This window comes from Paroedura picta, chromosome 9 (genome assembly GCF_049243985.1).
Source record: "Paroedura picta isolate Pp20150507F chromosome 9, Ppicta_v3.0, whole genome shotgun sequence".
Lineage (NCBI taxonomy): Eukaryota > Metazoa > Chordata > Lepidosauria > Squamata > Gekkonidae > Paroedura > Paroedura picta.
Window position 1 is genome coordinate 35252226 of NC_135377.1, and position 16232 is coordinate 35268457.

At 40.3% G+C, this 16232-nt stretch overlaps 1 protein-coding gene across 3 annotated transcripts in view; it reads left to right on the forward strand.

Annotated features, from left to right (window-relative positions):
• Window positions 1-13418, forward strand: part of CA8 (carbonic anhydrase 8) — a 58085-nt gene extending 44667 nt beyond the window's left edge. The window contains exons 8-10 of one of the 3 annotated variants that reach the window (XR_013234126.1): window positions 2273-2333; window positions 2701-2767; window positions 3685-3992. Coding sequence is in view for 2 of the 3 variants with exons in the window: in XM_077352330.1 (XP_077208445.1) it covers window positions 6887-7021 (135 nt within the window). In the remaining variant the exon portion in view is untranslated. Of the gene's footprint in view, window positions 1-2272; window positions 2334-2700; window positions 3993-6886; window positions 7047-9276 lie in introns of those variants that run through there. The other 2 variants (XM_077352331.1, XM_077352330.1) reach the window with 2 other exon arrangements.
• The last annotated feature ends 2814 nt before the right edge of the window (window positions 13419-16232 follow it).

Sequence of the window (16232 nt, forward strand, 5' to 3'; positions counted from 1 at the left end):
ACAAACACACTTGCATTGGTTTAGCAAAGCAGGTTGAGCTGCTTTTGAGGGAAAGTGCTTTCTTCCATTTTCTACCCCTTCATTGTGCTTCTCAATCACTGTAGTGTCCACAGCACTTCCTAAAGTGCTTCCTTTTCCCTCATCGTTTTTCGCTGCATAGTCTTCTGCAGACTTTTTATGAACATTCTAAGTTGAGCAGTATAGTAGTAGTAGTAGTAGTAATAGTAGTAGTAGTAATAATAACAATAATAATATATTTTTATTTCTAACCCATCTTTCCAAGTCACTCAGGATGGGTAACAACATTCATACAAACATATAAATATCTTAAAACACCATTAATCTAAAAACTGATTGCCCCAGTTAATATTTATTCCAGACAGGGCTTTTTTTAGGATTAGGAGCTGGTCTTCCTTCTCCCAGCGGCAAGGCCAACCATTTGTTGATGGTTATTATTATTTTTATTATTATTATTTAATTTTTAGACCACCCTTCTCCAAATAGGTCTCAGTTTTAAACAGTTAAAACACAATAAAACACAATAAAATCCCCATAAAAACCCCAATTGTTATTTTGGGCCCCAACTGTAGGCCTGATGGAATAGCTTTGTCTTGCAGGAAGGAAAATGTTTTCCTTTTCCACACAAGGAAAATGTTCCTGGACAGCCTTCATATGTTGGTGGCATATAGAGCCCATTCCACATGATGTCGCCAATATCTCGAGGCTGTCCGGTAGCCGGGTCACGATTTAGCCATTTTTAACGCATGATTTTGAGAATCGAGAAAACTGGATTTGCCACCCTAAATCATGCAACCCACTAGTGAGCAACCAGTGAGCAACTAGGGATAAGACTGTATGGAGGGGGAAACACATGATAGTCTCTGCAGCGTTGTCCCACCCTTGGACCTACCCTCTCTTCTCCATTTTCTGCTCTGAGTATTTTTTTTAAATGGTGCCATCTGTGTTGCAGTGACTGCAAACCTACATTTTCAAAGGTGAAATAAAATCTTTAAAGTTTCCACAGTCTTTTAGGATCAGGCAGGTCAAACACAACTCCTTTTCTGTTCTTTGGAAGTGAGAAACGAACTGGGAAAGGGGGGAGTGATCAGGCTGCCTTCTCCCAAACATACAGGAGTCTGAGCACTAGAGTTGGGTGCTTTGGCGCCCAAAGCAGCATTCGCTCCAGACACAGCCATTGCCATGCCACAGGGAGGAAGGGAGGTGCGGGTGTTGGCGTGCTGGTGGGCACACACATGCAGGCGCAGAGCTTCGCATCTGCAAGTGTGCGCCTGCCGGCGCACCAACATCTACGCTTCCCCCCCCCACAGTGCTGGCTGTGTCGGGAGCGAACAGCCACTTAGGGCAGTGGTCCCCAACCTTTTTATCACCAGGGACAGGTCAACACTTGACAATTTTACTGAGGTCCGGGGGGGGGGTAGTCTTTTGCTGAGGGACATCGCAGCTGCCTAAGCCACTTGCTTTCCTGCCGGCGCCCCTGACATCCTGCCACCTGCTGGGGGGCGCTGCCAGCAGCAGCTGTGCAGTGCCATGCTGAGGGGGAGCCCCAGCCATGGCGGCCGCCAGAGAGCACCAAAGGTGAGCTGGCAGCAGAGTGGCAGGGCAACCCCCGAGGCAGCAGCCAGGGAGGATGACGAGGAGGAGCCGCGGCCTGGTACCGACTGATCCACGGACCGGGACTGGGACCAGTCCCCGGACCGGGGATTGGGGACCACTGACTTAGGGCACCGAAGCATCCAACCCTACTGAGCACCTGCTTTTAAAGCCAACCATTAGCACAAAATGTCTTTTTTGGGCTTCAGTTACCTGTCCAGACTTCTAACAATTGGGGCAGGCAAAAAGAGCCCCATTTGCGTTTTCTGGAGGTAAGAAATGAGCTGGGAAAGGGGGAGGTGGGTGATCTGGCAACCTTCTCCTGGTCATAGAGGGCTCTGAGCACCTTGTTTTAAAGCCAGTCATTGGCACAAAATGTCTTTTGTTTTGCTCCAGTTATCATGTTCAAGGTCTCAGAAATCCACCCAGACAGAAATGAACTGCAAAAGAACATGAATTCCAAAAGGGGTGGAATGCCAGATTTATCCCAGATACTATGGCAGGAAGCAAGGAATGCCATCTCCAGCTCATGCTCTTAGAACATCCTGGCCATGGGAAAGGCACAGGAAGTACACATAGCACCAGATAGGAGGTGCCTAGCATTTATACATAAGGGAGGGAAGCAACCTCCTTTCTGCATGACAAAGTGATCTCATTTCAGAACCCTTACTGGTATCTCATCTCTGGAGGTGCACACTGAAGGAAAAACCAAGCACTGACAGGTAAGCATGGGCAGGGTCCCAGCAGCCTGTATCCAGATGTTTGCATCCCCTTCCCCTCATATGAACCCTGGGTGATGTCTCAACAATGCAAACTCCTGTAGTCAAGGCTAGCAATGTGTATGCATATGGAAGCAACCTGAGGCAGCCATTTCCACTATTTTACGTCTCACATCATGGGATGTAGCTAGGAGTGCTAGCTATGATGTTAGGGGCTGGGGTGGCAGAGATGTTGGCAGACCTGTACCAGATAGCTATTACCAGGGTGTTTCCCCAGGGTGGGGTGGGGGGCTGGGACATTACTGGAAGTTGCTGCATTGTGCCCTAAGGACCAGATGGCCAAAAAACTGTGGCATATTTTGCCTTGCAGGACCAATGCCTGATGCAGCAGCAGCAGATGGAGTAGATACATGAAGTACAACCCACCCAGCAGATGAGTAAATGGCATTTGGATGGCTATGGTGTAATGGAATAATGTGCTCTCATACCAAATTACAGAACTGGGACCAATTCATTCTTTTAAAAAGCTATTTGGCTATAGATATCTCTGGGATCTATTGGATAAGGTTGTTTGGAAGCTTTAATTTTGTTCATACAAATGAATTGCAAGTGCTCTTCTTTGTGTTCACCTTCAAACCAGACAGAAAGCTTTCAGAGTGTTAACTATCTGGATTGGAAAAAAAAATCTTTATTAGACAGTTATACAAATGTGATAATTAACCCTAGCAACTGCAAAAATAAGTGCCAAAAATCAAATCCCCTAGTATTTTTCAGCCATATCTGAATAAGAAAAATTAAAAGCAATCCATATTTCAGGTTATCATCTAAAACAGCTTTTAGGAATTTTTATATAAATCAAAATCACACATACAAGCAGAAATCTCACCTAATATCTTGTGAAAGTTCTATCCTGAGAGATTTGACTGAGATAATATGTTTATATAGAAAATAGCAATATTATCTTATGCTAGTTCTTTCTACCAAATGTATGATCATCACCTAGATAATGACATGGTGATAATCAAACAAGTGCATCTAAAGACACATGTGCTCATTATCTTTTTCAAGCAAGATTAGAAGGCCAAACAAGTTGTAATCTCAAATAAAAGGCAATATGATCGGATATTTCTGGATCAGCTTTAATTAATTGGCAAAGGCAAACGAAAAAAACATTATGCAATCACATTTGACCAACAAATGATCTGGTGTGAGATCACAATTATATGAAAACATATAAAAACGTGGTTAGGAGGAAGCATCAACCTTATTAGTGCCCCTCCAGCATGCTCCTCCTGACCACTGCTAATGCACTGCTTGACGCCACTGCCTGTATCTTTGTTTGGCATCTGTCTAGGTTGTGATTCAACATGAAGGACACTTGGGAAGCTTATCTTCTTCGTGCAGTATGGTCTGGCTGCAGTGATCCTTTCACTCTACCATGGGGCTGCCATCTTACTAGTTCTAGCCCAGTTCCTGCAGAATCCTGAATCAGGCAGCTATCTATCACAGAAAGTCTATTCCACTCAAAGGCATGCTGTGATAAGGGAGGGCTTGCCTCATCTCCCCAAGGCTCCCTGCAGCAGCTTGCAAAGATACAGAAGCTGTACTAGATTCCTTGTTACTATTTCCCTGCTACTGTTCAATAAAGTCTGTGATCTACAACTCTGTCCCTGTGTGTTTGTTGTTGAGAAGATTTGAATTGACCCCCATCCGCTCCCAGCACATCTTTCTCAACCCTCTTCTCTGAACTGTGCATAGTACCACCCAGATAATCTCCCATTCACACATCTGAAGGATGGACCCAGGGATCCTGGGTCCATCATGCCGGGATCAGAGTTGTCTGTTGTTGTGGTGCCACTGGACCTCTGTTTTGTTTAACTATTTCATTTTGGAGGGAAAAAATTATGTAACTTGTCTGTGAATGGCCAATACTTTTGCTGGGGGCAGATGGGTGACTTGTCCATTGTGTGGCCTTGTCCTATGGGCTATGGAGGGACATCAGGCTTCATTCCCCTGTTGAGGTACACTGTTGCTGAGTCTTTCCTCCCTGTACTCTAGCAATTTGGAGGGGTGGCATCAACGAGCAGTGGCTGCATTGGCCAATGGTGATTGGCTACACCCATGTGTGCTACTCAGGATAATGTTATTGGGCATCACAGCCTGATTGGTGGGTATTGCTGGGGTTCCTGTGGATTATAGCATGCTCGCAATGCGGTCTTCACCTTGTGGATGGGAATGTGATATTCTCCTCTCTCTACAGAATGTCCATAGGGATCTGACCAGGGCCATCAATATTACGGGGGGAAGCTGGCCACCACCATCACCACAGCAGCCCTCAGGACTGGGCTGAAATCTATTCATCTTTCTTAGAAAAAATATTTTCAGATGCCTTAGTTGAGTCTAGAATATTTAAATAATATTCATCTCCAATTCCATATTATGTGCGGGATAAGAAATGACCTTATTTCATTGGTTTAAGTAGAAATACTGGGAATTATACAGATTTTATTTTCATCTTAAAATGTTCTAAAAAGGGAACATATACCATAATCTCAAAGGTTTTCAAATCTGTGCTATTAATATAATATAATAAATAAAATATAAATATAATAAATATTTGTCTCTTCTACCAAAACATACAGCAAAAAAAGCATTTTTTGCTGACTGAGACTTCTTCATATTGAAAACATTGTAGCTTAATTTAAAAAAAAATAGGACATCTCAGAATGTTTCCACATTAGCGATATTCTTCGGATTTGCATTTTCAAAGGGTTGACTTTTTTTGTCTGTTTCCACACTAAAATTTGCTTCTTCAGACACAGTCCTGAATTGCCCTCATCAGACACAATCCCAAATTGTCCCCAGAAAACTGGATTTCATCTTTTCAAGTAAGGTCTAATGGGGGACTAATTCAGGGCTGCCTAATGGGGAAATATGTTCAGTTGGGTTTTTCTCTCCATGCCTGCCATTTCGAGTCATCTGGGTATGCACTTTTCCTAGTCGCCATCCTCCCTCCTGACTCCCTCCCTCCGCCTTTAAAACAAAGGGGATTATTGCATTACAATGCTGTTTCTTAGTAAAAAAAAAAAAAAGCAGCATTGTAGTCTTACACAGCAGTGCTATAATATTATAACCCAATAAAAAAATTACATTCAGGACACTTCAGGGGGAGGGGGGAGACAATCAAGGGTGCACAACAGTAGAGTTAAGGGGAACAATGAAAACAAAGGTGCAAGACTTATAGTCTTATGATCCTTTTCAATGGGGTTTTCAGAACAAACCTTCCAGTGTGATTCAGATTGTGGTTTGGTCACAAACTGACATACACCACCTTTTTCTGGTTCATCTTGCTCCCTACTATCTGCAGTTTTTTCCAGGAATTATTCAGGTCTTACTATGTTTATTACTGAAATTACATCAAATAGATATAAAATCAATGAACAAGAAATTTTCAAAATGTGTAATCTTTTTTAAAAAACATTTTCCAAGATCCTCCCAGATTTTCCTTTCATTCATAATGACAATGCCAGATGCTCCATTCTTTCAGTTTTAGAAATGGAGCATTAGAGATTTTAGAAACATTACTGCAGAGGAAAATAAGTCTTAGTAACACAATATCTCAAGCTGTTAATCAAGTAAGCAAGAATAACCAAATAAGTATTTCTGCTCACTCCTGACCAAAGACATTGGATCCCAGGGCAGATTGACAATTAAGGCCACCTGGAAAAGTCCCTCTGTGGACCAAACTGGCCCTCAGAGTGGTGTGACTTGTCCTGTGCCATTTGGGAACCCCCAGCACATGTGAGGTATATATATAAAATGTGAGCTGTCACAAGCCAACAATCTCTACATTACAGAACCCATACAAGGCAACAATCTGGCAAAAGTTTCCTGCAGATTGAAATAGGGCTTTGACTTTTTAGTTCCTACTGAGAACACTGAACAGTGCTAAGAGTATTGACTAAATCAGGAGCTTTTGTTGTTATATGATTTTATGCAGCATTTTATAATTCAAATTTTAAAGTAGATGCTTTGGACTTTAAGATGTATATTTTAAGCAATTCTGACCCATTTCTTTCATGACCATTATATTTCTTACCTTTAATTATTATATCACTTTTAAAGGTCTGAATGAAACCATATGCTATAAACGAAATAAATACAAAAATAACTAATAATCAAAACCAGTATGGAAAAACTGAAGATGTTTTTTTCCAACTATGGGTTGAATCCTGTCAAAAGATTCACATGTGCAGGGGAGGGGTGGGATTTCACTTTTCTTTGATAGCTTTTCAACTCTGCTTCTCATGAGGGTGGGCCCCTTGTTCACCAAGAACAACATTTGTGGGGTCGGTACTGCTTTGGGAGATAGGAGTTGGGGATTCTGTGCTTCCATGCGAGGCATTTAGATGGGATTCAGTCTTGTGGCTGCAATCCTAAGAACACCTTTTTGAATAGCTCAGAGCTTACTTTTGAGTATACCTGATTAAGACTGCTCTATTTGGTAGCAATTTTGAAGTAAATAAAATGGTTTTTATTATTATTTATTTTGTCAGATAGAAGAATTTCGAAGACTGAGGACACATGTTAAAGGGGCAGAAATCCTAGAAGGCTGCGATGGAATTCTAGGCGATAACTTTAGGCCAACACAGCCTCTCAGTGACAGAGTCATAAGAGCAGCCTTCCAGTAGTAGAGCAAAAATGTGAAAGAAGCCTGTAAGTAATACAATATCATTAATATGTGTAAGGTAGAAATTTCTACTAAAGATAAAAAAAAGTACATCACATATGTGATAGTTTCCTTTTGAGGAGATCAAAGGGGACATTGTATTTAATTAAAATGTGCTTTTCTTGCTTATTTATACCTATCAATTATGGGTACATAACTAGCACATGAAATGCTGATTTTAAAATTATATTTAAATTTAATTTAAATTTAAATGTATAATTTAAATGTAATAGATATAAATTATTAATTCTAGTTGCACATGCTCAGAGGTCTGACTTTACAATACCTCTGTCCTAAACTCTGTTTTTTCAGTGACTCTGGGCTCTTCCACATTCTCATTTTCCCCACTTGTGTGTTCCTGTTGCTACGTCACTGTAGGCTGGGTGTAAGAACATACAGTAAAATCTTGCCTCAGACCAAATCAAGGAAAGATCAGTGCTGTGCAAGGAAAAACCTGGAAAGTATATGATTAGGGGATAATGGCAGCATACTTGCCCCCACTGTGAAAACTGTAGTGAGTGGGTTGGAGGTGGATGCAGTTGGCAATGACCTCCTTTATCCCTGCAGCACTCCCTGGCACTGCCCCCCAACCTTCTTTCTGCTTACCCCTGACTGGATAAGAGTCTTGTTGGACTTGCCACAGCCCAGGAATCCCTCTTCCCACCAGAAACTTAGCCATGGATCAGCTAAATAATAAATGAACTGCTGGAGCTTATTGATGCCATTTTGAAAGTAGTGCTAAGCTTTCCCTCCCCTCCACAGACTGGCTCTCAGTAGACCATTATTTGAAGGTTCTGCCTGTGGCTACTGTGCCATTTCTTCTTAAAGTCAGAGTAAAGGTGGTTTTTCTTTCTTTGCTGCTGTTTAAAGGGAAAAACCCTGTGACTCAAGCTCAGAATTCATATGAAGGTTCCCCAGAAAAATGTTCCATTTGGGGAAAATCTGGAACTCCCAGACATTTTATGTCTTGCTCCCCAATCAGGTTCTGGCTTGCAGCCACTATAAGAAGAATGGAAGGAAAAGCAGACTAGGACAGGACTAGATTTGCAACTCATACCAAACACTTTAGGAAGATTGGATGTGTGCATCTTGTCAGCAACCATTGTGCCAGCAATGTGAGTGAAAGCCCTGGAACAAAAGGAGAACCTTCCAGCTCCCAAATGTTTTATGTCATTCTCTCTGGCTGTGACTTGCAGCCAATGTCTGAAAAACACTGAAAAACCCAACGTGCTCATTGTAAAAGGGCTGCAACTTGATGACACTTCCCACCACTACCATCATCAAAGTTCTGATTACAGCTTGTTAAATTAATCAGGCATCCTCCCTTTTGGCCCTGGGAAAAGTCTAAGAGGAAACTGAACATCTAAAGTGCTAATTTTCTAACCAGTATTTTAATAAACTTCAGGAATTCTTTTTTTTTTCCCTGAAGAGAGTACTTTGAAAAAGCAGTACAGAAATGTCGTAAATAATTAAATATTAAATGTCCAATAATAACTAAGATAAAAGGGTAATTTCCAGTTCAGACATTTGTTTTCAATACCCTTTTTGCAGGTCATGTTTTGCAAAACAAGCTGTCTTTTCTGTAACTGTCTTACTATAGGAAACTTTTACAAATGTGGCCAGGATTCCAAGTTCCCTTTTTTACTTGCTGTAAGCATTTCTATTTGTGGAAGATGGAGAAAGGGATTTTTGTTTATGCCCCCTTTCACTTCCATTCCCTACTTTGACTTCCATGATGCTCCTGAGAGTCTAGGTGCACAATATTGGGGGGCACGAATGATGGCAATGGGAAGGGGAAATGACCACTCTGTGTACCAAGCTTCTCTTGTGTTGCCCAGGATCCAAGTCCTTGAATTTTTTATCCCACATAATTTCCACAATACTAAGGAAAACAGGAAAGCCATGACGTGTATGGAACTATTTATGGAGTGAAAACATTAATGTTAACAGTATATTTTTCCTATACAAAACGGTCACAAACTTTATGATTTTCAACCTGATCATATTTAAATGCTGTTGTTAAATTTACAGCAGGTTACTGAGAAATCTGCTGAGCTTACAGTCCAAATTAGTTATTTTATCTACATATGTAAAATTTCTTGAAAAATATAGTATAGTACTGTTTAACTGATGTGACACGTAAGGAAAACTGAATTTAATAGATTGATTGATTCCTGTTATGTATTGACACTAATTATTAAATAATGTATGATTCAGTCCCCAGATCCTTTTGATAATGACCTTCAACCAGAGGATCCTGCCCCTGAGGTCATGTTGAAACAGACCAAGCGGAACACTCCATATCTGAATGAGGAGGATATGATGTTGGACTCTGATCCCAACAGCAGTGACTTTCTAACAAGGAGTCTCAAGTACTTTCTAAATTAATGCACCAACTGATCTAAGACTGCTCATTTTCCTTTCAGCAAATGGTTAAACTGACTGAAGGTATAATTTAAGGACATTTAATGGTTTCACAGGGCTAAAATGCAATCCAGAACATTGTTTATTTCCAAATGGCTCTCAAACCTACATAGGATATAAGAACTTAAATGAATTCTAGTCTTTTTCAGATCAACATCTACATTACCAGTGGGACTGTTCTTATGCAAACCCCCTGGTCCCTTCTACTTTGCTACCTACTAAATTCAGATTACTGGAAATAGTCAACAATTTTCCATCTGCTACTAATGACCTCCAATGCACCAGGTCAACCCCTCTTCATTTCACCTGGAACAAGAACCCTATGATAGATTGATGATATCATGTGCAAATTTGTTCTTCTGTACTGAATTTTTTTTTGGGTGGGAGAGATGTGGAGGGTTTCCTGCTGATATTTGACTGTTAGGAAAAGTCCACCAAGCTATGGTGACTTCCTTCAGTATGAACCTCATTTCTCTATTTGTTGTGTAGAAACATTTGCAACAAAGATAACAGTGGTTGTGCTCTGGAAATGCATACGCCATGTTTTTGTTCAGGAAACTATTCTATTTTAAAAGTCTGTTAATTTGCAGTGGAAATAAGGGTCTTCGTAGCATTGACGAGCTGCTGGCTTGCAGCATCGTAAATCTCTCCTCTCAGCAACACTGTAATATTTTTGTTTAAAGTTTGAGTCCCTTCTACCTTTCCAAGTGTTAAATGAATGGCTGTTTGATTAAATATATACACATCCTTGAGAAATAAAAATAGATTTTACCTAAAGAGCAAGGGACAAAATACACAATCAATCAACATTTAATTTGCTGGTAAGTACATCTGAAGGAGGAGGGTGGGATTGTAGCAAGCAATTTTTAAAGGTATGGATGAATGTGTGTGTCCCCTGTCAGCTCCTCCGATGAGAAAATGGAATTGCTCACAGAGGAAGCTGAGGCAGCTGGCACAGAAGAAGGGCCAGCTGATCAGATCCTGCTCATTATCACCTGGCTCAGCCAGAAACAAGTAGGACGGTTTCTGATAAACTTACAGCCTCTGAAACAGAGAGCTCTTCAGAGCCTTCTCCCACAGTCTGATGCTGTCAACAGAAGTTTAGAGTAGCTTTACAAGGAAGATATAAATTAGCACACCTACAAAGCTGTCACTGCATGCAAGACTCTGACAGTGGGTAGTTACAGAAGTATTTTCATACACATTGCAAACTTGGTTTAAGATATGGCCTGAAAGAATGCAGCGAGGGAACAACTTGTCTCTTATCTGAGATAGCCTGCTTCTACTTCCTTGTTTCTGAATCTCCTGACAACGCTGACGGGTAACCATGATCTTGACCTTGGATCTTCCTTGCTGGCTTATTATTTACATGGTTCTGACTCTTGTCTTGCTCTCTGGAATCTCCTGGCTCTGATAACCCTCTGGTTTTTGACTTATGGCTTGTTAACAACATGGTTATTGGACATTCCTTTCAGTGCAGACTTTTGACTTCTTCTAAGGGGCAACAGTGTAAGAAGCAGGTGAGCACATAACATTATCTCAACAGTAAAGAAAATGGAGACAGAAAGAGCAGGGTGAACACCTGTGTACTGTGACTACCCCATGTGGATTAGGGCAGGGTGACAATTTGGTGTCTGTGACCTAATTCACGCAATGATGCAGAACTGGGAGGAATTGGTTGCCATGTAATGTCCCCCTAAGAAGAGTCTCCAGTCTGATTTCCCCTCCACATATCTGAAGACATGGCTCTGGAAAGCTCATCTGTAACCACTATGCCACAATTCCCAAAGGTCAGTCCTCACCGACACTAAACGAAAATTCAAAACCACAGGTTCTTGACACCCATATCTCCACATCCATGCCCTCATTTGTGACCATGCCGCCACAACTGCCTCCCACAACACACATATTCAACCTCATGCCCTTACAGACTGGGCAACCCCTCCCCTTCCTCTTCCCAGTGCCAAGCTCTCTCACTCTGTTCCTTTCTACCTCCCTCTTTCTTTGCTATCCCCCCCCCGCTTCTAGCGCCCATTATATCAGCTACAACTGGCTTTAATTCTAGTTTTATATAAGTATTCTATAGGCTAATTTCTACATGCTTGGCATGTTCATAGTTATTGATGTTTCTAGTCAATATATATTTTTCTTTCTTGATTACTGGAATCCTTTGTGGATTTTTTGAGTTTCACTAAAGAAGTGCTGGGGTGGGGATCTAATAATTTCCCCCCTTTTTTCTATGTTAACTTAATTGCTGGAATTGGCTTTCACAAATGCTTTTTTGTTTCAATAACATACACCTACTGGAAATATAAACATTGCTTTCTAATAAGCAATGTGAAGGAAGAACAAATGCACAATTCATAATAACTGTTCAGCTAATTATCTTCATTCTATCTTATACTGTATTCAAGAAGGCTGGTCTTATTGCTTACCAGGATGTCTGGCAGTATTCCATACAAGGCCTGCAAAAGCAAAAGATAAAGTCCAGTCTGTATGCATGCAAATGTAAATTAAAGTGCTGCTGGTATTGTTCATTCATATACAATTCACATCTATCATCACCAGAAAAAAACAGAATATCCTGAGTACCAAACCAAGCAGGCATTCTTAAAGAGAAATACTCAGTATATTGTCAGATACATTGAAATATAATATTTCTAAAATATTCCAGTATAAATTCCTGGCAAAGAAAAGATTCCTAAAGTCTAGCCACACAAAATCTCTATAAAATAAATATTTTAACTTTTGTTTAGTGTTTTGAATTTTGGATTCTAACCCATTAAGCACATGATATCAAATAAAAGCTTCTGGGAAATTATAAAACTAATTGGGCCATTTACTACCTAAAGAACAATTGTACCAAGAAACAACCACAGGAATTAGTACCTTTAAGAGGATTGTACCTCTTTAGTAGTTATATTTGGCAGAATGAATAGTGAGTGAGGTAATTTTTCTCTTTAAAATAAGTAGCAAAAGCAGAATATTTCTTCAATGGGTGCTAATAAGATGTTTCACTGAAGGTTAGAATCAGGAACCCTTCCAACTCTATGATTCTGTGTAGAATTTCCTGCATTCTGCAGAAGGTTAGATTAGATGACCCTGGAGGTCCCTTCCAACTCTATTATTCTATGTGTTTAAAATTTCAGACTGAAGTTTTCTTTCCTTTGGACAGGAAATTTCATATCTGGGAAAGGGACATTTTTGGACTAGATGAACCATAAAATAGCTGCCTTAGAAACACCAGCCAATCATGCTTTTGGGGGAGGTTCCAAGCCAAGATCTATACTCCACATCTTGTTCATAAGATGTATTTGTTAAACTTTTAAAATGTTAACATGCACATTTATTAAAGACTACAAAAGTCTACGTCAGGATTTTCCAGCAGGTACCCGTAGGTGCCATGGCACTTACCAGTACTTTTCCTGGTGCCCACCAAGCTTTCAGAAAGTCTGTGTGGCCATTTTAAGACAGAGCTTGTTATCATCTGCCCTCATTCAAATGAAATGTTTTCCCCCATGGCTGCTACCGGAAGATCAAGAGGAATGGTAAAGGCTTCTGGTTTCATTGAAACATTAGGATTTTCTTATTTGTAATCCTCTTCACGTTTTGATTCCTTTTCCCCAGGCTTTTCTTTATCTTTATTCTCCTTCTGCAATTCTATTGCAAAGCAAAGAGGCTCTGCCTCCTAAGGTAGCCGTTTTTTGGTTAGGCTCCTCATTTGGAAGATGTTTTGGCTTGGGGTCTTCCTTCTTCTCAGAGGCCATATTGGGTTGGTTCTAACCATCCCCTTTCAAAATTACAAAAATCTCTACAGGCTCAAAAAGTTTGGGGATTCCTGGTATTCTTGAATAAATGTTTTAATTGACACAACTTGCCTGTTTATGTCACCTTTTGTTCCATTTACCAATACAATAAAATATGAAATGTCCATATTTGCTGTTAGTTATGTTTCACATCTTTAATACAATGGGTGTTCACATGCCAATACAACTTAATTTCATTTAGTTAGATTCTTGAATGAGCATACAGCTTGAATGTGAAAGTGTATAATGTGTAAATTCAATTACAGAGTAATTAGATACTCAATCACTCTTACATCACACTTGGGACCAGCTAAGAAAGATGGAACTGCTGTTCACAATATATAGGAGAGCTGAGTTAATTAGTTTAGTGTTAATTGAAGCTGAGAAAGTATGTGCATTCCCCAAGATAGATTTTGCCAAAAGCTGTCATAACAGCACTCTTTCGGTTTCTGTGAGTGTATTGTGATATGGAACTTGCACACCAGGTATAGAACTCTCTAATTTGATGATGTTCTGTTTGGTTAAATGGTTCTTGGAGTGATTTGTAGAACTTGTTTTTGTGCTTTTCTAAAGTCAGTGATAATGCCCTCATTTACAGGAGGCTCAGATGTCAGTCCAGTGAATATAATCTGTGTGCAGCAGTAGGAAATTAACATCTAGCACAGACAATGAGAATTCTCAACAGCTTTTAATAATTTCTGTTGTAACACAATCACAGGATTCTTTTGCTTTGGAGTTACTGTTTGAGTAACTCCACGAGAGTGGTAAATGTAGTTCTGCATAAGTATATTTGGTGACCATCTCAAGGCATCTATGGATCAAGTTGATTTACCAGGATATTTTGTGATAGTTTAACAGATGTGTGTCTCTTTGTGTGTGGGTATTCACTATTTGATTACTAGTGCTATTGTTAGGAGGGGATTGGGGATCAAAGTTCAGCTATCATACCATTACCTATGCAGGCAACAAAATGCAAGGTGTGACAGAAATGCTGACCTGGGCTCAGAGTTACAGTAAGATTGCCTGTATATGGTTTATGCATACCTTTAAAATAGACCAGTAGATAGGGTAACCCATATGAATGGTTGTGTATTATCAAGATCTGCTATCCTTATCCATGGTCCCTCTATATATTTGTGAAACAGCCTGGGGGGGGGGGATGGAACATGTCCAGCTGTCCAAGTTGGAATAGGGCCAATCAGGGTGCAGACAGCAAAGCTGCTGATTTGGTGTCTTCGTTTGGGATGGGCAGGCAATGAAACATTAATAATTCTGCTGCATTACTTCCTGTGAGGCTCAAAGTCAGGGGTAGTCAAACTGCGGCCCTCCAGATGTCCATGGACTACAATTCCCACGAGCCCCTGCCAGTAACCGCTGGCAGGGGCTCGTGGGAATTGTAGTCCATGGACATCTGGAGGGCCGCAGTTTGACTACCCCTGCTCAAAGTCATTATGTTTACCAAGGCCAAACTGATCCAAGGTTCATTACTTAGACTTCAATGAATGCAAAGGAAATAATACTGACACTGCAGAAAAGGAATAACTTAATAAAGAACAAGAATTCAAAGGAGGAATAATCCAGTTCCTCTTCTATCACAACTATGCACACACTCACCAAGGCTGAACTAAGTGGGTGACAGGAAGGCAACATAGCTGATAACATAGGACTCTTACATGTAGAGCAGTATGAGGTGGGGGTGGGGAGTGAAATTGCTTGGGACTGGACTTTTCTTAGGTTTAGAAACAACTGGATGCGATTAGAAACTTCTAGAATGCGTTATACTGAGAAGAACTAGTTAGGTGTAGGGCAGGACTTGTGATATCTGAGTTCTGACACTTTCTAGATAGTTAAATTGTCACCCATAAAATTCACATTAGTATTCATGCAAAAGTTAAAAATCTGATCTCATCAGTGACCTTGACAACAATAGACATACAAAACACATGCCCAGTGAAACATCTGCAAACACAAGTCAGTGATTACCAAAACATCTTCCTGGGCTGAAGATAGCAATTAGTGAAATCTGTCTGAAAGACGGAATAGAAGACATAGTTTGCAGAACATCTGTGCAAAATTGATAACACAAGGCAAAAAGCATTTAAAAAATATTTTAATGACATTGAGTCTTCCAATAAAAGCTAAATGGAAAACAGTTTTCTCACAGTCCCCCAAAAACGCTGAAGTCATTCATTAAAGCAAGGTTTAAAACACATCAACCATATCCAGAACCTTAATGAATTAATTAATATTTGAAATATTAAATAATATTACATATTCATAAAATTATTTTATTTTGTATTTATATCAACTCTTGGTATAACAGCTTTCAGGAGAGATTCAACTGTGTTAGTCTGAGCAGCAGAACAAAGTTTGTATCCAGTGGCACCTTTAAGATCAAAGTTTTATTTTGGGTACTAGAGGCAAAGCCTCCTCCCTCCACTCCCACTGCCCCTGACTGCAGTCCCTGGCCTTCCACCCTCCCAGCTCCAGCTGCCTGCCTACTTGCCCGCCTACCAGTGGCTGGCACTTATTCCAGATGGAAGAAGTTAGAGGGGGATACAGCAAGGGGTGGGACATCCCTCCTGAATGGCTGTTTGTTGGACAGACAGCCAATCAGGGATGGGAAGCCAGGATAGCCTTCTTGACTGGTGGATAAGCGATAGTCCCAGCTCCTCCCAACATCCTCTTACCCTTTTATTAAGAACAGATAAGCTTTTGTGTGCATGCTTTCAGGGCAGCTTACAACAAAAATAAAAATGAACATAAAATCACATACAAGCCAAAATCTTTTCCTAATAATCTGGGAAGAGAGCACTAATAATATCAAATAATAATAATAATAATAATATCAAAATATCAAAAGTAATTATCATTTAAAAGCATATTAAAACAAATCAATAATAATAATTTTATTAGCAAAGACAATGCACCAGCAACAAAAGC